This window comes from Ahaetulla prasina, chromosome 1, assembly GCF_028640845.1.
Source record: "Ahaetulla prasina isolate Xishuangbanna chromosome 1, ASM2864084v1, whole genome shotgun sequence".
In the NCBI taxonomy this organism is placed as follows: Eukaryota; Metazoa; Chordata; class Lepidosauria; order Squamata; family Colubridae; genus Ahaetulla; species Ahaetulla prasina.
Genome location: NC_080539.1, coordinates 6,166,297 through 6,190,275, shown reverse-complemented (window position 1 = coordinate 6,190,275; position 23,979 = coordinate 6,166,297). Strand labels below are relative to the sequence as shown.

At 48.2% G+C, this 23,979-nt stretch overlaps 1 protein-coding gene across 2 annotated transcripts in view; it reads right to left on the bottom strand.

Annotated features, from left to right (window-relative positions):
- The window catches only part of PPM1E (protein phosphatase, Mg2+/Mn2+ dependent 1E), a 259,054-nt gene that overhangs the window by 132,228 nt on the left and 102,847 nt on the right, over positions 1-23,979 (bottom strand). Inside the window, exon 1 of one of the 2 annotated variants that reach the window (XM_058164069.1) lies at positions 13,795-14,452. The exons of the other annotated variant lie outside the window; for it this stretch is intronic. Within the exon in view, the coding sequence (XP_058020052.1) occupies positions 13,795-14,390 (596 nt within the window). The 5' untranslated portion in view covers positions 14,391-14,452. Of the gene's footprint in view, positions 1-13,794; positions 14,453-23,979 lie in introns of those variants that run through there. 2 annotated transcript variants of the gene reach the window in all.

Genomic DNA, 23,979 nt, shown 5'->3' with positions numbered 1-23,979 from the left:
CTTTCGGGGACAGTCCATCTTCTCCCTCCCCTTCGCCTCCTTCTTGTGCAACAAGAAGCTTTTCAGGGAGGAAAAAAAACAAAAATGAAGAAAAGGCCCGTTGATCCACCTCTTTTGACAATGGCTGGTTTCTGGAACAAGCCCCCCTCTTCCTGTTTACAGTCCTGAAAGGTTTTCTGTCGGCTTCCAAAGGCTGGCAAGACATTTGGAGAGACGGTTGGCGGTCCGTGCCAAATCCCGTTGCGTTCCTCCGAAGTTTTAGGATTGCTTTCTTTCACCGAGGCCTTTTGCGCCTTGAATAAAGCGTCCAAAATCATATGCTCCGGTAATCCATTCAATTTACACACACACACAAACACACACACAAACACACCTCCTCTTCTCTCTTCTCATTTACCCATCTGTTAAAGAAGGCTCTTCCAGCAAATTATTCAATTTGGTTCAATCGGTTACCAAGGGAGCACTCCAGTCGTAGAAATCTTTCCCCATATTTGATGGCATTAACGGACGCGGATGATAAACAGAGGAAAAAACAAAGAGCCCGCTGGAAAAATGAACGCCTTCCCTTTTCCGACAGGCATCGTGCGGCAAAGGTACGAACGAATCGATCTACGCGGAGAGGGGAGGAAGCAGGTTTGGCCCCGTGGTTAAGGCACCAGGGTGGAAAGCGGGAGACGGTGAGTTCTAGTCCTGCCTTAGGCACGAAAGCTGTCTGGGTGACTTTGAGTCAATCACTAGGAAGCAGTGAGTCCTAGTCCTGCCTTAGGCATGACAGCTAGCTGGGCGACTTTGAGCCAATCACTAGGAGAGGGTGAATTCTAGTCCTGTTTTAGGCATGAAAGCCAGCTGGTCGACTTTGGGCCAATCACCAGGAGATGGTGAGTTCTAGTCCTGCCTTAGGCACGAATGCCGGCTGGGTGACTTTGAGCCAATCACTAGGAAGCAGTGAGTCCTAGTCCTGCCTTAGGCATGACAGCTAGCTGGGCGACTTTGAGCCAATCACTAGGAGAGGGTGAATTCTAGTCCTGTTTTAGGCATGAAAGCCAGCTGGGCGACTTTGGGCCAATCACCAGGAGATGGTGAGTTCTAGTCCTGCCTTAGGCACGAATGCCGGCTGGGTGACTTTGAGCCAATCACTAGGAAGCAGTGAGTCCTAGTCCTGCCTTAGGCATGACAGCTAGCTGGGCGACTTTGAGCCAATCACTAGGAGAGGGTGAATTCTAGTCCTGTTTTAGGCATGAAAGCCAGCTGGGCGACTTTGGGCCAATCACCAGGAGATGGTGAGTTCTAGTCCTGCCTTAGGCACGAAAGCCGGCTGAGTGACTTTGAGACAATGAACATAGTGACTAAATTAGTAGACCAGCGAAATACTGTGGACATAATATACTTAAGACTTCAGCAAATGCCACAACCTACTTCTTGGTAAGCTAGAAAAAAGTGGGATAGATAAGCTTCACCACCAGATGGATTCGTAACTGGCTGACACACCGTACTCAATGAGTAGTCCTTAATGGGTCTAAGTCTACATGGAGAGAAGTAAGCAGTGGGGTGCGACAAAGTTCCGTCTTAGGCCCAGTACTCTTCAATATCTTCATAAACGACTTAGATAAGGGAATAGAAGGGGAAACTCATCAAATTTGGAGATACTAAGCTGGAAGAAATAGCCAAGACCCTAGAAGATAGGCTCAAGATCCAGTCAGCTTTCATATCTAAGGTGGGACTAGGAACTCACCGTCTTCTGGTAATTGGCCCAAAGTCACCCAGTTAGCTTTCATTCCTAAAACAGGACTAGAATTCACAGCTTCCTGGTGATTGGCCCAAAGTCACCCATTCGGTTTTCATGGCTAAGGTGGGACTAGAACTCACAGTCGTCTGGTGATTGGCCCCAAATTACCCAGCTGGCTTTCATTCCTAGTGCAGAACTAGAACTCACAGCTACCTGATGATTGGCCCAAGGTCACCCAGTCAGCTTTCATGTCTAAGGTGGGACTAGAACTCAGTGTCCCCTCTGGATTGGCACAAAGTCACCCAGCTGGTTTTCGTGCCTAAGGCAGTACTAGAATTCACAATTTCCTGGTGATTGGTCACTCAGCCTTTCGTGCCTAAGGCAGGACTAGAATTCACAGTCTCCTGGTGATTGGCTCAAAGTCATTCAGTCAGCTTTCATGCCTAAGGTTGGACTAGAACTCACAGTCTCCTGGTGATTGGCCCAAAGTTACTCAGTTACAGGTTACAAGCCTAAGGCGGGACTAGAGCTCACAGTCTCCTGGTGACTGGCCCAAAAACACCCAGCCACTTTTTATGTCTAAGGCGGGAGTAGAATTCACAGTCTCCTTGTGATTGGCCCAAAGTTACCCAGTCACAGGTTACATGCCTAAGGCAGGACTAGAATTCACAGTCTCCTTGTGATTGGCCCAAAGTCACCCAGCTGGCTTTCATGCTTAAGGCAGTACTAGAATTCACAATTTCCTGCTAATTGGTCATCCAGCCTTTCATGCCTAAGGCAGGATTAGAACTCACCATCTCCTGGTGATTGGCTCAAAATCGTTCAGTCAGCTTTCATGCCTAAGGCGGGACTAGAACTCACAGTCTCCTGGCGATTGGCCCAAGGTCACCCCGCTGGCTTTTGTGCCTAAAGCGGGACTAGAACTCAGCTTTTCCCAGTCTGTAAATCAGCACCTCTCCCACTAGACCAAAGTGGCTCTGTATTTAATCAATTACTGATCCATAAAAGGAACTCTTCACTTTGTGGGGAGCTATTTGACATTTCTTTAGAAGCCAAAAAAACCGAGAAGCTTGCATTTACCGTGGTGGATTTCCAATATGTTAAGACACATAATAAGTGCCTTTCGGATAACTGCATTTCAAGCTGCTGAGGGGAGATTCTATGCATCAATAGCCCGACTCTCTATCTTTAAAAGCCGTTTTTCACATCACTCCTCAATTATCCTTTGTGCCAGTAGGCAGTTGTCTGAGAAGATTTATTTTATCACGGCGAAGATCGGACCTTCCGCCGCAAATTTCCCTCAGCACGGCTCTAATTTTCAAGGGGAAGCTTAGAAGGAAAAGTCGAAGCGAGGACAATTAATAGAAAGGAGAAAACCCACCGCAGCCTCGGTTTTTTCTACAGCATTCAGTAGAGCCAAGGACAGTGAGGACTAGCATCGTACAGGCATTCCTTCACTTAGGAACCACAATCGGCAACGGAATTTCCACCACTAAACAAGGCAGTTGTTTATTCTACAGCTGTGACGGCGAACCAATGGCGCGCGTGGACCCACGTCGCCTGGCACGCGCAGCGTCGCCCGTTCCTTTTCTGGGTTTCTAATGCGTATGCGCGCGCCATGATCAGATGGCCTTTGTGCGTGCGGCAGGGCTGGAAACTGGAAAAGCTGGTCTTCCGTTTCCCGGCACGAGCATGCTCCTTGGCCAGCTGATCGTCACGCGCACCAGTAACCGGAAGACTAGCTGCCGGTGGGCATGTGTGTGCCGGAAACCGGAAGTTCATTTTCTGGCATGCACATGCCCCTTGGGCATCTCCTCTTCCGGGTCATGACCCAGAGGAGAGTGCGTGCGTGCACTCCCTTTTCAGTACTCGGTGCTGAAAAGGTTCGCTATCGCTGTTCTACGGCCTTTTTCCCACAGTTGTTAGGAAAATCACTGCAGTTCTTAAGTGGAAAAAAAGTGGCTTAAGCCAGGGGTCTCCAAACTTGGCAACTTTAAGACTTGTGGACTTCAACTCCCAGAATCCCTCAGCCAGCAAAGCAGGGGTCTCCAACCTTGGCCACTTTAAGACTTGTGGACTTCAACTCCCAGAATCCCTCAGCCAGCAAAGCAGCGGTCTCCAACTTTGGCAATTTTAAGACTTATGGACTTCAACTCCCAGAATCCCTCAGCCAGCAAAGCAGGGGTCTCCAACCTTGGCCACTTTAAGACCTGTGGACTTCAACTCCCAGAATCCCTCAGCCAGCAAAGCAGGGGTCTCCAACCTTGGCCACTTTAAGACTTGTGGACTTCAATTCCCAGAATCCCTCAGCCAGCAAAGCTGAAAAATGATCGCGTGTCACTTTTTCCACTGCCTTCAAACGGTCGCTAAATGAATCGCTGTAAGTCAGGGACTACCTGTACAGGTAGTCCTCAACCTACAATGGTTCGTTTAGTGACCGTTCAAAGTTACGACACTGAAAAAGGCGACTTATGACCATTTTTCATAGCTACGACTTCCCCACGGTCACGTGATCAAAACCCAAGACGCTTGGTTCATATTTATGGCCATGGCTGTGTCCCCGAGGTCACATGATCCCCTTTTGCGACCTTCTGACAAGCAAGGTCAATGGGGAAGATGGATTTGCTTAACGACCGTGCTGCTAACTTATCAACTGCCCCGATTCACTTAACAACTGAGGCAAGAAAGGTTGCAAGATGGGGCAAGACTCACCTGACAAATGTCTCACTTAACAACCGGAATTTGGGGCTCGATTGTGGTCGTAAGTCGAGGGCTACCGGTATTTCCTTACCAGATTCCTAAACGTCTTTTAACAATGGCAGAACTTCTAATGGAGTGGAAAATGTTCAGAGAAGCAGCTCATGTTGAACTGCTCAGAACCGTCAAACAAACTATCAGGAGCTGACCACAGGAAAATTTTTATCACATTTGTGAATTCTGTCATAAAATGCTTTTATGATCATTTTTATATTGTAAAAGGTTTGATAAAAATCTGCCACATTTCAATGCCACGAGAGTCAGGGGTTCCAGATTTTTGCATGCATTACGTAAGTTAGTCCGTTGGAGGTTGCTTCCTTTAAAAAAAATGGTTGCCCTGGAAGGCACCAAGTAGGTCAGTTAAAGGTTACACAGACATGAGAACGATAAAATAACAGAGTTGGAAAAGGACCTTGGAGGTCTTCTAGTCCAACCCGCTGCTCAAGCAGGAGATTCCACACCATTCCTGACAAACGGTTGTCCAATCTCTTCTTGAAATCCTCCAGTGTTGGAGCATTCGCAACTTCTGCAGGCAAGTTGTTCCACTGGTTAATTGTTCTAACTGTCAGGAAATTTCTCCTTAGTTCTAAGTTGCTTCTCTCCTTGATTAATTTCCACCCGTTGCTTCTTGTCCTGCCCTCAGGGGCTTTGGAGAAGAGATTGACTCCCTCTTCTTTGGGGCAGCCCCTCAAATATTGGAAGAGTGCCATCGTATCACCCCTGGCCCTTAACAGAATAATAGAGTTGGAAGGGACTTTGGAGGTCTTCTAGTCCAACCCGCTGCTCAAGCAGGAGACCCTATACCATTCCAGACAAATGGTTGGCCAGTCTCTTCTTGAAAACCTCCAGTGATGGAGCACCCACAACTTCTGGTGGCAAGCTGTTCCACTGATTAATTGTTCTAACTGTCAGGAAATTTCTCCTTAGTTCCAGGTTGCTTCTCTCCTTGATGAGTTCCCACCCATTGCTTCTTGTCCTGCCCTCAGGTGCTTTGGAGAATAGCTTGACTCCCTCTTCTTTGTGGCAGCCCCTCAAATAATGGAACATTGCTATCATGTCAAGTTTTAGTAAGATAGATAGATAGATAGATAGATAGATAGATAGATAGATAGATAGATAGATAGATAGATAGATAGATAGATGGATGGATGAGAGAGGGGAAGGAGAGAGAGATGATAGATAGAGTTGATAGATGATAGATAGATGGTAGGTAGGTAGGTAGGTAGGTAGATAGATAGATAGATAGATAGATAGATAGATAGATAGATGGATGGATGGATGGATGGATGGATGGATGGATGGATGAGAGAGGAGGAAGAGAGAGAGAGAGAGAGAGAGAGAGAGAGAGATAGATAGATAGATAGATAGATAGATAGATAGATAGATAGATAGATAGATAGGAAGGTAGGTCGGTAGGTAGATAGATAGGAAGGTAGGTAGGTAGGTAGGTAGGTAGGTAGGTAGGTAGATAGATAGATAGATAGATAGATAGATAGATAGATAGATAGATAGATAGATAGATAGATAAATAGAGATGGATGGACGGACGGATGGACAGACTTATTGAGACATGTAATTTAAGGGTCATCCAGGTCTTGCCAGCCCTGTTTCTGCATTTTGGGATAGCAAGGCACAAAGGAATTTGGAGTTATGTATGCATGTCAATCTGGTTGAATGCCCTAAGCCATCATCCATCCACATCTCTGGGGTTTAAGTAAGCTTCCTTTCTAACAACCGAGCCCCAATCTCCCTTGCATCGAGGATGAAAGGAAACGAGATGTGTGGATTAAATAGCCTGATCGGTTTCATGCCTCACACTAAGCCACAATTAGTCTAATCATGGCTTATTGAAGCACTGCCCTTGTTAAGTTAGTAACACGGCTGTTACCGTAAGTGAATCAGGGTTTTTTTTTCATTGACTTTGCTTGTCAAAAGATTGCAAAAGGCTATCACCTGATCCCAGGAACACCGAAATCGACATGTATACATGCTAGCGGCCAAACATCTGAGTTTCGATCAGGTGGGGATGCCACACTGGTCGTTAAGTGTGAAAAACACTTTCTTCATTGCTGTTGTAACTTTGAACGGTCACTAATTGAACCGTTGCAAGTTGAAGCCTGCGGTATAAAGCCACAGAAAGGGCCCATGTGAAGCACATCACAAGATCCAACCAATTTTATAAAACCTTTTAGGATATACAAGAAATGTCATAAAACACTTAAAACAACTGTTCAGTACCCCTATGGTCACGGGATCAAAATTCAGCCACTTGGCAGCGGATTCATACTTATGACGCTTGCAGTTTTGTGCTCTCCTTTTGCGACCTTCTGACACGCGAAGTCCATGTGGAAGCCGGATTCACTTATCAACCGAGTTACTTAACTGGAACTAACTGCAGGGATTCCCTTTAACAACCGGGTCCAAGGAAGGTCATAAAACGGAGCAAAATTCATCGAATGGATTTTGTCTCGCTCAGCAGGAGCAATGGCGGCCTCCATTGTGGTCGTAAGTCAAGAACTGCCTGTATCTGTGGGAGGAACTGCAGCCCCCCGTTCTTCCACTCCCGAAACCCGTGAGTCCCTGCACCGATTGGCTGGCTACAAATTGTCCCGGGGGGGCCAAAACCCCAACGCGAACTGTACTTCGATGAATGGACTGCGGCGAAGGGACTGGGAGGGAGTGGCCGTGGGCGATGTGCCGGGGAGAAAGACTGGGGGAAGAGCCAGCCGAGGAGAAAAGTTTGTGGCTAATAACAGAGAAGCGAAAACCTTACGGCGAAACAGGGAAGGCGAAGGGTTCGAGGCGAAAAATCCTAGACCCCGCTCAGCAGTAGCTATGTTGGCCTCCATTGTGGTCATAAGTCAAGGACTGCCTATATCTATGGGGGGGGGGGAAATGACCCAACAGATCACGGTTTGTCTAGTTTACGAATAAAACTAGCCAGTTTGTTGAATTTCACACACTCCGGATCTCTCTTTTTTTAAAAGAGACAAATTCAGTTGACAGGTTTGTGTGTGTATCTCTCTCTCTCTCTCTCTCTCTCTCTCTGCAACCTCTTCTCATTTTTCCAAATCCCTCCTTCCCCCAAAAATAGAGCTCTATCCTTCGCCCATTCCACATAAAACAATATTTACACTCACAGTAATTTTTTTAAAAAACCCACCATCTTTTTAACTAAACCTCCTGATTATGATAGGTCCTATAATTAAACTGCTGCCAGGTTGAGAAGCAGGATGCAGCAGAAGAGCCGATCCAGAACACGTTTTGCTAGACCCCCAAAGTACCAATACGAGACGGTTAAAAAAATATTATTTCTAAATCCCGGCTCCTCCGCCTGAATCAAAGGACGAAGTCACAGTAGAAACGGACAGGGTTTCCCCAAACCGAAAAATCTTATTTTACCCCTGGAATAGCCTCTGGAATCTTTCAGGACATCACTTGAGGCTTTTTCCAACACACTGAGCCTATTTTCCCGAATAGCCATAAATATCTCTGATCAGCCTTAAAGAGGGAGGGAGAAAAATACCACCCCCTAACCATGTTGCACAGCCAACCAGCCAGGATGGAAAAAGAAAGCATCTGTGACCCATTTGGGGTTTGGTGTTCTGTCCCCCTTCGTCTCCTTCCGAGTGATGGCTTAATTAGCCGGCACTATCAGCTCTGGCAGCAAAAAATAGCGAGTGTCTACCAAGTGTCTCTGTTATCTCCCTCGATGCCGATGTGTCACCCAGGAACAAACTTCAGCTCTTAGTTAATCAGTTGATTTGCCTGCTACGAAGAGGCACAGCAGCTCTTGCTGCCTTTATATCCTGTGGGGTGTGGCTCCATGACTCAGCACTTCCTAGGCCTGCCCCACCCCTGCTTCTGTTGTTCCCTCCTCTTCTGCCTACGAAACCAAGGGTCCAGCCAGGCCTGATTGCCATCAGCTTGGTCTGGAGGCATGGCCTGGGGGGGAAAGAGTCAGGGGATGGAGGCCTCGTTATCTCCTCCATCTGGCCTGCCTCTGGTTCCTGGAGCTGACCCAGGGAAGCCGATGCTCCCGAGATAAGTCCTGACAGCCCTTCCCCCTCACTTTCCAAGTCACTTTCTGGCAGGAGGGGGGGGGCGCAGACACAACACTTGGTCTGTAAGTTTAGCCACCCAACTGGCTCCTGCCCGGTGCTTCAAATCCTCCATTCAAATTTTTCTAGGCCAGTTTTAGGCACCCGGTTACACCTAGTTATACTCAGCTGCAACGTGGAGCAAACGTTCCTCCCCCGCACTCCTTGCAGGGTTTAAGAGAACCTCTCCTGGGAGGAGGGAATTCTAGTTCAGCCGCACATCCGATCTTCCAAATGCATTTTGACAACCGGCCTGATTCCTCTGGTTTGAATTTTCATTTTCGTTGCTAGCTAAAAGGCCGATTCGGATACACATCAATCCATCAATCCGGGAGAAACGAGAAGGGGGCTTTTGTTCGGGTCCCCAAATGGGGTGCCTCTACCTGCCCCTCTCAAACCATTCACTGTCAAATTAATTCAGTTAAGAAGACCTCACCTCTCACCCTCTTACCTCCGTAGCCTAATTCATCCTGGCAGGATTTTCCTACCTCGATGGAAATTTTAGCATCATTTTAAACAGCTTTCCCCTCTCTCTCTCTCTCCCTCCCTCCCTCCCTCTCTCTCTCTCTCTCTCAGGAAATTAGGAAAGTTGGATTTATTCCCAGCCAGGTTGGAAAGTTGAGCTCCATTCCCAAAGGAAGAGCAGAAATACACCGGTTAGAATAGATGAGGGGAAAATTTTATTACTCCCTGGGATGAAATAAAGCCATGGAGTGGGGGGGCCCTCTCTTTTGCACCCACCTTCAAGTCATTATTGAACCACCTGCGTTGTCTTGAGTTGGGCAGCCGCATTAATGGGTGGAATTAAAGAAATAAAATAAAACTAGGCATCGACCCCGTTTTTGTTTTTTTTTAACAAACGACCCCGTTCACGCAAAACCGAACCTTTGCAAATCTGCAACGCATGTAATCGGATAGGCAGCTCTCCATATCAATCTGAGTTTTTATGCTTCTTTTTTTAATAAAAAAAAAAATATGTAACCCTTTTTAATATGTATGTTTTTACCTGTTTTTAAAATTGGTTTGATGCTTATTTTGCCAGCCATTAATTTATTTCAAGCCAGGGTGAATTTCCTGCATTTTTCCCAGCCCCCGTTCCCCCTCCAACCCGACATTCCCTAAACCTTTTCCTCAAATCTAATCTCCCCCTGCCTTTTAAACAGGGGTATTTAATCTATTTATTTATTTTGCAAGGATCCTTTCACCTTCCGGCAGAAGGTTTGTTTGGGGGGGTGGGAGAATCTTACTAGAGATACCAAATTCCAAAATCCTTTCTCAGAATTATCTTCAGAGATAAGATTATAGCTAAGAAACCTTTTAAAATATATATGTGTGTGTGTGTTAGCAATACGTGGGAACTCCAGGGCTTCTGGAAACTTTCCTTCTTTTTTTTTTAAAAAAAACAAACATAAAATGCAACGTGCTTTGGTAACCAGATTAGAATCGCTGACATCCAGCCATCTTTTCCTATTAACATCAAGGCTCAATTCCAAAAAAAGTAACAGCAGGGAAGAGAGTCTCTTTAAAACTAGCTGGGATGTCTTTCCTCCCGCAGGCAACAGCCATTAATTTGCTTCCATGACTGTGTTTGTGTGTGTGCGTGCGATGCCCCACAGTAAAAATAGACCGGAGAAAATCAGAAATAAACAGCAATAAAGAGAGGATGCAAATCCAATCCAAACTGGAGATTTTTATATGCAGGTGAAAATGCAGAAGTGAAAAAAAAAACAAAACCCACAAGCGGGAGCTGAAAATTTTAAAAATGTGCCGAAGGATTTTCTGCACAGTCAAAACAATTTTCCCTTTGCGTAGCGGGAAAGGGTTTTTTTTAGCAGAGGACTGGAGGAGGAGGAGGAGGAGGAGGAGGAGGAGGCAGATTACACTTTGCCAATGCTCAGGGGCACTCTTTGATTTCTGAAGGGGCTGAAACTGTCCTTTGAGCCTGATTGTTAGATAATTCTGTGTGTGCATATATAATGAAAATATGCACACACACACACACACACATATATACACACGCACATGTATATGCACATATATTGTGCATGAAAATATGCACACGCAGAATTACCTAGCAATTATCTATGTGTCCATATTTTCATGTACAATACACACACACACACATGCATATATATTGTACATGAAAATAGGCACACACAGGTTTTAACTCAAGAGTACCCCAAGCGCGCACACACACACACACACACACAAACTGTGCCTATATATATGTGTGTACACCCACACATGCTGTGCTTATATATATTTTACAATTTTACACGGGAGAAAACCCGAACAACCATATATATATATATAAAACCTCAGAAAACAAATATATATATATATATATATATATATATATATATATATATATATATATATATATATATATATATATATATATATATATATATATATCTCTGAGGTTTTCACGGGTGTTTGTATGTCGGTCTTTGGTTGTTCGGGTTTTCTCCCGTGTAAAATTGGAAGTGTCTTGTCAACGTTTCGACGAAGTCTCATTCGTCATCTTCAGGCTTCAGCTTTGTGCTTCTGGGAGCAATGTGTGATCGCAGCTGTTTCTTCCTTTTAACTGATATATATATATATATATATATATATATATATATATATATATATATATATATATATATATATATATATAGGTCTTGTCAACGTTTGACGAAGTCTCATTTGTCATCTTCAGGCTTCAGCTTCGTGCTTCTAGGAGCAATGTGTGATTGCAGCTGTTTCTTCCTTTTAACTGATATATATATATATATATATATATATATATATATATATATATATATATATATATATATATATATATATAGGTCTTTGGTTGTTCGGTTTTCTCCGTGTAAAATTGGAAGTGTCTTGTCAACGTTTGACGAAGTCTCATTCGTCATCTTCAGGCTTCAGCTTTGTGCTTCTGGGAGCAATGTGTGATTGCAGCTGTTTCTTCCTTTTAACTGCTAGTGGGGGTTTGAGCAATCACACATTGCTCCCAGAAGCACGAAGCTGAAGCCTGAAGATGACGAATGAGACTTCGTCGAAACGTCGCCAAGACACTTCCAATTTTACGCGGGAGAAAACCTGAATAACCAAAGACCTACATACAAACACCCGCGAAAACCTCAGAAAACAAGTGTATATATGTATACACACACACACACACATATATATATCAGTGGTGGGATTCAAATAATTTAACAATCGGTTAAACAATCGGCCCTAATGATTTCTTCCAACAACCAGTTTGCCAAACTGCTCAAAAAGTTAACAACCGGTTCTCCCGAACTGGTTGAATCCCACCACTGATATATATATATATATAGAGAGAGGGGGGGGGACACAAATACTGTATACACATTTATATACACACACACATTATGCCTGTATAGTTTCAATTCATGGATTCAGGGAAGAATATTGGGCTCCAAGGTTTAGATGTCCATGGGGTCAAGGCCAAGGTGAGGTGGGGGCATAGAAAAAGGGGTACCTCATCCCCCCCACCACATGATTTTGGAGGTGGAACCAAAGGTGATCTGACCGCTCTTTCTCATGCCAAGTGAGGAAGGAAAAAGGATCCACTCTGGGTACAGGTAGAAAAGCACCTTATTTTTTTTCTTTAAAAATAAATAAATAAATAAACCAGATCTGAAAATGTGGCCTGGGGACTCCGATTCCCATCATTCACAGACCGTAACGTATTCCCCCTTTTTTTTTTTGCAGGGTGCCTGCTTGGGGAATGGCTAGTGGCTGGTTCTTTAGTGCCGGTCCAGTCTAATGGTCAGCCAAAATTGACAACCGCCCCGCAATAAAATAACTGATTTTAATACCAGCCCTGTTGGGTATCCAGTTCAGATATTTGGGTGGGGGGGGTTCCTGTTTGTATTGGGGAGGGGGGCAAGAGGGAAAAATCAAGGGGTTTGGAATCCTTTTGATCTTCGAGACAACGAAACGTGATTGCGATGAAGATCTGTGCAAGAATGCAGGTTTTATTCCGAAGTATTTTCTAGCTTTGCAGAAATCAATCGGGCTTTTACAAGGGGGTGGTAGGTGGTATGAATCCCTCTTAAGGAGGGGAGGGGAGAATGGGGCTCGAGTGGACCTCCTGAGAGAGATAGGAGGGGTGTGTGTGTTATGGATATTGTAGTCCATGGGCTGTGGTTCCGAAACAGTGGAGGGTGGGTTTTGGAGTCCAACGCTCTAGCCTCTCCAGACTGAGCTAGACCTCCTGAGTGAGACGGAGTGTATGGGTAGTGTAGTCTCTGTACCCTGCTGGGAACCCTCTCCTCCTCCAACGGGTGGGGTCTCCCAAGCAGTGGAGCATGGAAGGTGGAGTCCTCACCTTTAGCTGATACAGGGAGGCCTAAAGATGGGGGAGTATGGATGATGTAGTCCCCCAACCCTCCCCCTGATAGGCAGGGCTAGGGATCCCCAATGGGGGAGTATGGGTGATGCAGTCCCCACAACCCTCTCCCTATATGCAGGACTAGAGATCCCAAATTGGGGAGTATGGGTGATGTAGTCCCCCACAATCTCTCCATAATATGCAGGGTTAGAGATCCGAAATGGAGGACTATGGGTGATGTGGTCTCCCATCCTTTCCCGACACATAAAAGGAACTGGAGATCCAAGACAGGGGAGTATGGATACTGTAGTCCCCCACCCACTCAAACCACCTCTCCGGAGTCAGGAGTATGGATAGTGTAGTCCCCCCACCCTCCCAAACAACCTCTTCGGAGTCAGGAGTATGGATAGTGTAGTCCCCCCACCCTCCCAAACAACCTCTCCGGAGTCAGGAGTATGGATAGTGTAGTTCCCTCCCCCAAAACTCTAGTCAGAAGCATGGATAGTGTAGTCCCCCCCACCCTCCCAAACAACCTCTCCCGAGTCATGAGTATGGATAGTGTAGTCCCCCACCCTCTCAAACCACCTCTCCTGAGTCAGGAGCATGGATGGTGTAGTCCCCCACCCTCTCAAACCACCTCAGTCATAGGGCTACAGCGCGCTCCTGTGGACCATGGGACCTGGAGTCCCTTTCTCGGAGACCTCGCGCGCTTCCCCCCCCCCCCATCCGCGGCGCCCAAGGAAGCCCTTCCCCACCCCGCCAACAGCAGCAGCGGCCCATGGGAGCTGGAATCCCGCCCAAGGAAGCTCTCCCCCCACCACCACACACACACACAACCCATCATCCCCGGCACTCACTACTTGTAGAGCTGCTGCAGGCAGAGGTCCAGGCACTCGCCTTCCACCTCTTCCTCCGTGATGTGCTCCGAGAGCGGCCGGGGCAGCGAGGGCAGCGGAGGCAGCGGCACCGGCGGGCAAGGGCTGGCCGGACGAGGCGGTGGCGGAGGAGGAGGAGGCGGCGCGGGCTCGGTCGGAGGAGCCTCCTCGGGCTCGGCGTCGCCGGGAAGGCTGGTTCCCTCCGCTCCGGAGCCTTCCTCCTCCTGGTCTCCATCCTCCACCTCCTCTGGTCCAGCAGTAGCTGCATCTTCCTCCTCTTCCTCTCCATCCTCCTCTTCCTCCTCCTCCTTGGCTTCTCCGGCTTCGGCTTCTTCCTCGCCCGCGGTGGTTTCTCTGTCCCCGCCGGGCGCCGGGTCTTCCTCCCGGGCTTCGCTCCCGACCTCAGCAGCAGCAGCAGCAGCAGCCGCTCCTTCGCCGCCGTCCGCGGAGGAGGCGGCGGCGGCCGAGGGCGAGGCGGGCGCCGCTTCGAAAGGTCCGCGGAACTCGCCCAGGAAAGCCTCCAGGAAGCGGCGGTAGGTCCGCTCCTCGGCGATGCTGCAGGGGCCGCCCGCGGCCATCGCTCCTCCGCACGCCCGGCCGGCAGTCACCGAGCCCCGCCGCAGCCCGAGCCCAGCGCCAGCCAGCCAGCCAGCGAGCGCGCCGCGCGGCCCCGACCCCGCCGGCCGGCCGGAATCCCCGCGCCCCGCCTCCGCCGCGCGCGCCCCCGCCAAGCAAAGAGGGAGGGGGAGGAAGCGCGCGTGCCCGCGCCCGGCTTGCTTCTTCCCCGCGGGAGGGGGAGGGGGAGAGGGCTTTCCTCCTCTTCTCCTCCTCCTCCTCCTCCCTCCTGTTTTCCCCCCCTTCCCTTTCCAAGAGGGGAGGGGGCGTGCAATCCCCCCCCTTCCTTCCTCCTCGGATTTTGCAACAAGGAGACCCCTCTCTTTCCCCCTTTACTAATCCCTTCCTTTCCAAGAGGGAGGCGTGCAATGAGTCCCTCCTCCTCCTCCTCCTCTCTCTTCCTGGATTCTGCAAAAGGAGACCCTCCTCTTTAACCCCTCCTCTTTTACCAATCCTCCTCTAGTCCAGAGTACTGTGAAAGGAGACCTCCTCTCTTTACAACCCCTTTACTAATCCCTCCTCCTCTCATCCAGGACACTGGAAAAGGAGACCCCTCTTTACACCCCTTTTAGTAATCCTCCTCCTCTCTTCCAGGATACTGGAAAAGGAGACCCCTCTCTTTACACCCCTTTTAGTAATCCCCTCCCTCCTCTCTTCCAGGATACTGGAAAAGGAGACCCCTCTCTTTACACCCCTTTTAGTAATCCCCTCCTCCTCTCTTCCAGGATACTGGAAAAGGAGACCCCTCTCTTTACACCCCTTTTAGTAATCCCCTCCCTCCTCTCTTCCAGGATACTGGAAAAGGAGACCCCTCTCTTTACACCCCTTTTAGTAATCCCTCCTCCTCTCATCCAGGACACTGGGAAAGGAGACCCCTCTCTTTCCCCCTTTTACTAATCCTCCTCCTCCTCTCTTCCAGGACACTGGGAAAGGAGACCCCTCTCTTACACCCCTTTTACTAATCCCCTCCCTCCTCTCTTCCAGGACACTGGGAAAGGAGACCCCTCTCTTTACACCCCCTTTACTAATCCCTTCCTCCTCTCTTCCAGGACACTGGGAAAGGAGACCCCTCTCTTTACACCCCCTTTTACTAATCCCTTCCCTCCTCTCTTCCAGGACACTGGGAAGGAGACCCCTCTCTTTACACCCCTTTATTAATCCTCCTCCCTCCTCTTCCAGGACACTGGGAAAGGAGACCCCTCTCTTTACACCCCTTTACTAATCCTTCCCTCCTCTCTTCCAGGACACTGGGAAAGGAGACCCCTCTCTTTACACCCCTTTTACTAATCCCTTCCCCTCCTCTCTTCCAGGACACTGGGAAAAGGGAGACCCCTCCTCTCTTTTACACCCCCTTTTATTAATCCTCCTCCCCTCCTCTCTTCCAGGACACTGGGAAAAGAGAGACCCCCTCTTTTACACACACCCCTTTTACTAATCCCCCTCCCCTCCTCTCTTCCAGGACCCTGCCAAAAAGGAGAGCCCTCTCCTCCCTTTCCAAGGAGGGACGGGGGGGGGGCGTAGAATTCCCCCTCTTCCCTGGATGCTGCCAAAAGGGAGAGCGGCCCCCTCCTCTCCTTTACCATAGGGGGAGGAGAGGGGGCGTGTGTGCGAATCCCCCTCCCCTTCCCTCCTCCCGGATTCTGCAAAACGAGAAAAAAACCGGGGGGGGGACAAAAAAAAACCTTTCCAAGTGGGGCAAAGGTTGTGTAAACTCCCCCCCACACACACACCCCTCCTCCCTCTCTCCTCCTGGACTCTGAAAAAAAAGGGAGACCCCCCTTTCCAAGGGGAGGGGTGAAAGGGGCGTGCAATTCCCCCCTCCTCTCTCTCTCTCTTCCCGGACATTGCAAAAAGGGAGAAACCCCCGCCCCTCCTTTAACAAGGAGTAAGGGGGCGTGCAATCCCACCATCTCCCCATTTCTCTCCTCCCGGATTCTGCAAAAGAGCGGATTCTGCAAAAGAGCGAGGCAACCCCAAGAGGGAAGGCAATGTGCAAATCGCCTCCCCCCAGACTCTGAAAAAGGGGGGAAGGGGGAAGGGGCGTGCAATCCCCCTCCCGCCCTTTCCTCGGACTCAAAAGAGAGAACCCCCCCTTTCCAAGCCGGGGGGGGCGTGCAATCCCTCTTTCCTCCTTCCCCCTTTTATCCTCCTCCCTTCCTCTCCCTGGACTCAAAAAAAAAAAAAGACTCCCGCTTTTCCCAAGCGGGGACAGGGGACGGGCGTGCAACCCCCCTCCCTCCCCGGTCCTCACCCCCACTCCCGCGGACACTGCAAAGAGGGGAGATCCCCCCTCCCTCCGCTTTCCAAGCGGGGCAGGGACGTGCAACTTTTTCTCCTCCAGCAGCAAGCAGAGAAAGGCAAGCCCAGCACACACACACACTCACAAAGACCACGATGTAAAAAAGATGCTGAGACTCTAGAAAGAGTGCAGAGAAGAGCAACAAAGATGATTAGGGGACTGGAGGCTAAAACATATGGAAGAACGGTTGCAGGAACTCAGTATGTCTAGTTTAATGAAAAGAAGGACCAGGGGAGACATGATAGCAGTGTTCCAATATCTCAGGGGTTGCCACAAAGAAGACGGAGCCAAACTATTCTCCAAAGCACCTGAGGGTAGAACAAGAAGCGACGGGTGGAAACTAATCAAGGAGAGAAGCAATGTTAGAACTAAGGAGAAATTTCCTGACAGAACAATCAATAAGTGGAACGACTTGCCTGCAGAAGTTGTGAATGCTCCAAAACTGGAAATTTTTAAGAAAATGTTGGATAACCATCTGACTGAGATGGTGTAGGGTTTCCTGCCTGGGCAGGGGGTTGGACTAGAAGGCCTCCAAGGTCCCTTCCAACTCTTGTTGTTGTTATTGTTATTGGGGGACTCCAATTCCCATCATCCGCAGGCCACAGCCACGTTTCTTCCCATCCTTTTGCAGGGCGCCTACTTGGAAAAACTTGGATGGTGGCTGGTCCTTAAGCCTGGATCGCTACTGGAAGAGTGCAGGAGCCTTGGGGTGTGGAATAAGGGAACCCCCAAACGTTTTAGCCTCTTTTTCAGGTCTGAGTCCTGGAAAGAGGTGTTGGGTGTGTGTGTTAAGCCTATAGAAAATGCTCCTGAGGGATACCCCCCCTTCTTCCCCAGGATATATAAAGGTGAAGGTAAAGGTTCCCCTCACACATACGTGCTAGTCATTCCCGACTCTAGGGGGCGGTGCTCATCTCCGTTTCAAAGCCGAAGAGCCAGCGCTGTCCGAAGACGTCTCTGTGGTCCTGTTGCTGGCATGACTCAATGCCAAAGGCGCACGGAACGCTGTTCCCTTCCCACCAAAGGTGGTTCCTATTATACCCAAATATATATATATATATATATAGGTCTTTGGTTGTTCGGGTTTTCTCCCGTGTAAAATTGGAAGTGTCTTGGCGACGTTTCGACGAAGTCTCATTCGTCATCTTCAGGCTTCAGCTTCGTGCTTCTGGGAGCAATGTGTGATCGCAGCTGTTTCTTCCTTTTAACTGCTAGTTAAATATATATATATTTGTTTTCTGAGGTTTTCGCGGGTGTTTGTATGTAGGTCTTTGGTTATTCGGGTTTTCTCCCGTGTAAAATTTGAAGTGTCTTGGCGACGTTTCGACGAAATCCCATTCGTCATCATCAGGCTAGGTGCTTACAGCTTCCTATTTGTAGGAGAAATGTATGATCGCTGCTGTTTCTTCCTTTTAACTCCCCCATTAGCAAGGAAGAAACAGCTGCAATCACACATTGCTCCCAGAAGCACGAAGCTGAAGCCTGAAGATGACGAATGAGACTTCGTCGAAACGTCGCCAAGACACTTCCAATTTTACGCAGGAGAAAACCCGAATAACCAAAGACCTACATATATATATATATATATATAGCGACCTTCTGACAAAGGGAAAGCCAGATTCACTTAGCGACCGTGTTACTAATTTATCAACGGCAGTGATCCGCTTGACAACAGTGGCAAGAAAAGTTATAGCATGGTGGCGGGAGAAAAACTCATTTAACAGATGCCTCACTTAATGAACAGAAATTTTGGGATCAATTGTGGTTGTCCCTGAAGCCTCCTAGGAGCGAAAACTGGCCATGGGGAGGGCGCCATCCTCCTCCCTGCTCAGAGGTGGGTTTCAGCAGGTTCTAACCAGTTCTGGAGAACCGGTAGCAAAAATTCTAACTATTTTCTGCCTCCGGAGTCCTGGGATTTTGCAGTATCCTTCCCCTGCCACGCCCACCAAGCCACACCCACCAAGTCATGCCACGCCCACCAAGCCGCACCCACAGAACCGGTAGTAAAAAAATTTGAAACCCACCACTGAAGCTAGCACCCACCCCTCTCCTAGAAGAATGAAATATTTTAGGAAATATTAAAAAGGCAGAGTATTATATTTCCCTGGATGAGAAATGGAGAAACGTGGTTTTTTAGGCTCACTCTTGATAGCCCGCACCCTCCTCAATAGCCCACGGAAGATGGGTCAGTACTTAAGAGATAAAGAGATAGCTAGGTCTATTCATAAGCAAATGCCCTCACCCAAGATCCCACAAAGGTAGGATGAGCCCTCTACCCATCTAGCAACAGAACTCACCACATGGCACCTGGGGAGATTGCATCACCCAGCAAGGCTCAACCAAGCCTTGGATTCAAAAGACAACCTACATAACATAACATAACATAATAACAGAGTTAGAAGGGACCTTGGAGATCTTCTAGTCCAACCCCCTGCCCAGGCAGGAAACTCTACACCATTTCAGACAAATGGCTATCCAACATTTTCTTAAAAATTTGCCTTGTTGGAGCATTCACAATTTCTGCAGGCAAGTTGTTCCACTTACTGATTGTTCTGTCAGGAAATTTCTCCTTAGTTCTAAAATTGCTTCTCTCCTTCATTACTTTCCACCCATTGCTTCTTGTTCTACCCTCAGGTGCTTTGGAGAATAGTTTGACCCCCCTCTTCTTTGTGGCAGCCCCTGAGATATTGGAAGACTGCTATCGTGTCTCCCCTAGTCCTTCTTTTCATTAAACTAGACATACCGAGTTCCTGCAACCGTTCTTCATATGTTTTAGCCTCCAGTCCCCTAATCATCTTTGTTGCTCTTCTCTGCACTCTTTCTAGAGTCTCAACATCTTTTTTACATCGTGGCGACCAAAACTGAATGGAATATTCCAAGTGTGGCCTCACCAAGGCATTATAAAGTGGTATTAACACTTCACGTGATCTTGATTCTATCCCTCTGTTTATGCAGCCCAGAGCTGTGTTGGCTTTTTTGGCAGCTGCTGCACACGACTGGCTCATACTTAAATGGTTGTCCACTAGGACTCCAAGATCCCTCTCACAGGTACTACTATTGAGCAAGGTACCACAAATACGGTACCTGTGCATTTTGGTTTTTTTTGCCTAAATGTAGAACTTCACTTTTTTCTGTTGGAAGAAATATCCATCTGGGTTCAGTTCCAAGTGGGGACAAAGACACTGGAAACATGGAGACTGCTTGGAAAGATGGTTTAATGGTGGTCAGGATCACATGGCTTGAGTTCCTGAACAGAAAAGGGGCGAGATCCTGTGTGCTCCCTGGCTTTATGCTTTTTCTGAGCTTTGAACTTTCTGGGGCACAGGAAGAGTATCCTGATTGGTTGTCAAACTCCCAGGTGGTCTAGGGGTCGTAGCTAACGTTGTAGGTTGTCTCTCAAGCTTGCTTGAGCCTTGCCATGTGGTGAGTTTCTGTTGCTAGATGAGTCCTATTGTGTTGCAAATGATGGTCCATTGACAAAGGTGGGGGGATTGAGTGAGCTTGGCTGAAGCCTTAATTGCCCACAAAGGTGGGGAGAATGAGTTTCTACCTTTGACCCATTGACAAAGGTGGAGGGGAAATGAGTGAGCTTGGCTGAGGCTTTAATGGCCCATTGACACAGGTGGTGGGGGGTCAGGAAGCTGCTTTGTCTTTAAAACATGTTTCTCCATTTCTCATCCAGGGAAATATATTTTGCCTTTTTAAATATTTTCTAAAATATTTCATTCTTCTAGGAGGAGGGTGGTTGCTAACTTCCTACATTTCACTGTTGAATTTCATTTTGTTAGTTAGCGCCCAATGTTAACCATACAGAGTTACCCCTGCATGGCCCCATGGGAGTCTGACAACCAGTCAGAATACAAGCGCAAATTCAAAGCCCAACAGAGGGTATAAATCTCTCTCTCTCTCTCCATCCCTCCTCTCTCCTCTCTCTCTCTCTCTTTTGCCCCGGGCCTCAAACCCATGTGGTCCTGTCCACCATTAAACCATCTTTCCAATCATCTTCCATGTTTCCAGTGTCTTTCTCTCCACTTGGAACTGAACCCAGACGGACATTTCTTTCACCAGTAGGGACCATAGCTAACTTTGTAGGTTGTCTGAATCCAAGGTTTGGTCGAAGTGTACTGGGTGATGCAATGTCCACAGGTGGCATTGAGGGAAGCGAGGCGTAGCTACGCCTCCTCCCTCATTGCATCGGCAGATAACCGCCCAGCCGCCCTGTTTCGGGTGACTCGCTCCCTCCTACATCAGGGGGAGCGGGATGACCCGTTGCAGGGACGTGCTGAGGAGTTTAACGGTTTAACGGTTATCTATACGATAAAATCGTTCAGCTTCGGGATGGTCTGGACCAAGATTGCAGTGATACGGACGAGATGCACGAGGGCGGTCTTGGTGACATTGTGTGGGATGAGTTTGACCCTGTGGCTCCCGAGGACATGGACAGGTTGTTGGGTAGGTTGAATGCCACCACGTGTTTACTGGACCCGTGCCCCTCTTGGCTGGTGCTGGCCACTCGAGAGGTGACACGAGGCTGGCTCCAGGCGATTACAACTGCTTCTTTGGTGGAGGGTGTCTTCCCGGCCGCCTTGAAAGAGGCGGTGGTGAGGCCCCTCCTTAAGAAGCCGTCCTTGGACCCGGCTATTTTAGGTAATTATCGTCCGGTCTCCAACCTTCGCTTCGCGGCGAAGGTTGTAGAGAGTATGGTGGCATATCAATTTCCCTTACACCTGGATGAAACTGTCTATCTAGACCCGTTCCAGTCCGGTTTTCGGCCCGGTTACAGCACGGAGACGGCTTTGGTCGCGTTGGTGGATGATCTCTGGAGGGCCAGGGACAGGGGTTGCTCCTCTGCCCTGGTCCTATTAGACCTCTCAGCGGCTTTCGATACCATCGACCATGGTATCCTGCTGCGCCGGTTGGAGGGATTGGGAGTGGGAGGCACCGTTTATCGGTGGTTCTCCTCCTATCTCTCCGACCGGTCGCAGTCGGTGTTGACGGGGCAGAGGTCGGCCCGGGCGCCTCACTTGTGGGGTGCCGCGGGGTCGATCCTCTCGCCTTCTGTTCTTTAACATCTACATGAAGCCGCTGGGTGAGATCATCAGTGGTTTCGGTGTGAAGTACCAGCTGTATGCGGATGACACCCAGCTGTACTTTTCTACACCGGACCACCCCAACGAAGCTATTGAAGTGCTGTCCCGGTGCCTGGAGGCCGTACGGGTCTGGATGGGGAGAAATAGGCTCAAGCTCAATCCCTCCAAGACAGAGTGGCTGTGGGTGCCGGCATCCCGATACAGTCAGCTAAATCCGCGGCTGACCATCAGTGGCGAGTCATTGGCCCCGATGGAAAGGGTCCGCAACTTAGGCGTCCTCCTGGATGAACGGCTGTCTCTAGAAGACCATTTGACAGCCGTCTCCAGGAGAGCGTTCTACCAGGTTCGCCTGGTACGCCAGCTGCGCCCCTTTCTGGACCGGGATGCCCTATGCACGGTCACTCACGCACTCGTGACGTCTCGTCTGGATTACTGCAATGCTCTCTACATGGGGCTCCCCTTGAAGGGCATCCGGAGGCTGCAGTTAGTCAGAATGCGGCTGCGGGTGATAGATCGAGCCCCCGGTGGCCCCCGTATACCACCCATCCTGCGCAGGCTGCCCTGGCTACCTGTGGCTTTCGGGGTGCGCTTCAAGGTTTTGGTGACCACCTTTAAAGCGCTCCATGGCATTGGGCCGGGTTACTTACGGGACCGCCTACTGCTACCGAATATCTCTCACCGACCCGTGCGCTCTCACAGAGAGGGTCTCCTCAGGGTGCCGTCGGCGCGGCAATGTCGTCTGGCGACACCCAGGGGAAGGGCCTTCTCTGTGGGGGCCCCCACCCTCTGGAATGAACTACCCCCCGGACTTCGTCAGCTCTCGGACCTCCGGACCTTCCGCCGCGGGCTTAAAACGTATTTATTTAATTGTGCAGGGCTGAGCTAGATTTTAAATTATTGGTTTTAAATTGGGTTTTACTTGATATTTTAATTCTAAATTTACGGGCTTCTTAGAATCAGTTTTTTAATTGTTTTATATTGTATTTATATGTTTTTTAAATGCCTGTACACCGCCCTGAGTCCTTCGGGAGATAGGGCGGTATATAAATTTGAATAAATAAATAAAATAAATAAAATTGTGCCCTGCGGTGAGCTCTGCTGCTAGATGGTTTGATCCCATTATGTCCTGAAGGGCCATGTCTTAATCCCATCAGCCTGGAGCTGACGGTCTTTTGTCTTGTAGATTTATTTATTTATTTATTTATTTATTTTGTCACAACATCATACAAAAAGATTATATAGTATATACACATATAAACATATATAGGAAGAAGAAAAGAAAAACAATAGGACAGGAACGGTAGGCACGTTTGTGCGCTTATGCACGCCCCTTATGGTCCTCTTAGGAATGGGGTGAGGTCAATAGTAGAAAGTTTTTGGTTAAAGCTGTTAGGATTATGGGAAGAGACCACAGAGTCAGGTAAAGTATTCCAAGCACTGATGATTCTGTTGCAGAAGTCGTATTTTCTGCAATCTAGATTAAAGCGGTTTACATTAAGTTTAAATCTATTGGTTGCCCTTGTATTATTGCAATTAAAGCTGAAGTAGTCTTTGACAGGAAGGACATTACAATAGATGATTCTGTGAGCTAAACTTAGGTCTTGTCGAAGGCGACGGAGTTCCAAGTTTTCTAAGCCTAGGATTTCAAGTCTGGTGGGATAAGGTATTTTGTTGTTTTCAGAGGAATGGAGAACTCTTCTTGTAAAATATTTCTGGACACGTTCAATTGTATTGATGTCAGAGATGTGGTGAGGGTTCCAAACAGGTGAGCTGTATTCTAGAATTGGTCTAGCAAATGTTTTATATGCTCTGGTTAGTAGTGTGGTGTTTTGGAAAAGAAGCTACATAAAATTAGGTTTACAACTCTTAGAGCTTTTTTGCTATGTAGTTGCAGTGGGCTTTGGCACTTAGATCATTTGACATGAAAACTCCAAGGTCTTTAACGGGATGGGGTCGTCTGTAAGGTAATGTCCATCTAGTATGTACTTAGTTTTAGAGTTCTTTTTCCTATATGTAAGACTGAGCATTTGCTGGTTGAAATTTGGAGCTGCCAATTTTAGACCAAGCGGTTAGATGGTCAAGGTCGTTTTGAATGATAGAAGTGTTGTCTGTGGTGTTAAATAGTTTGACATCGTCAGCAAAGAGAACACAATTACTTGAGAT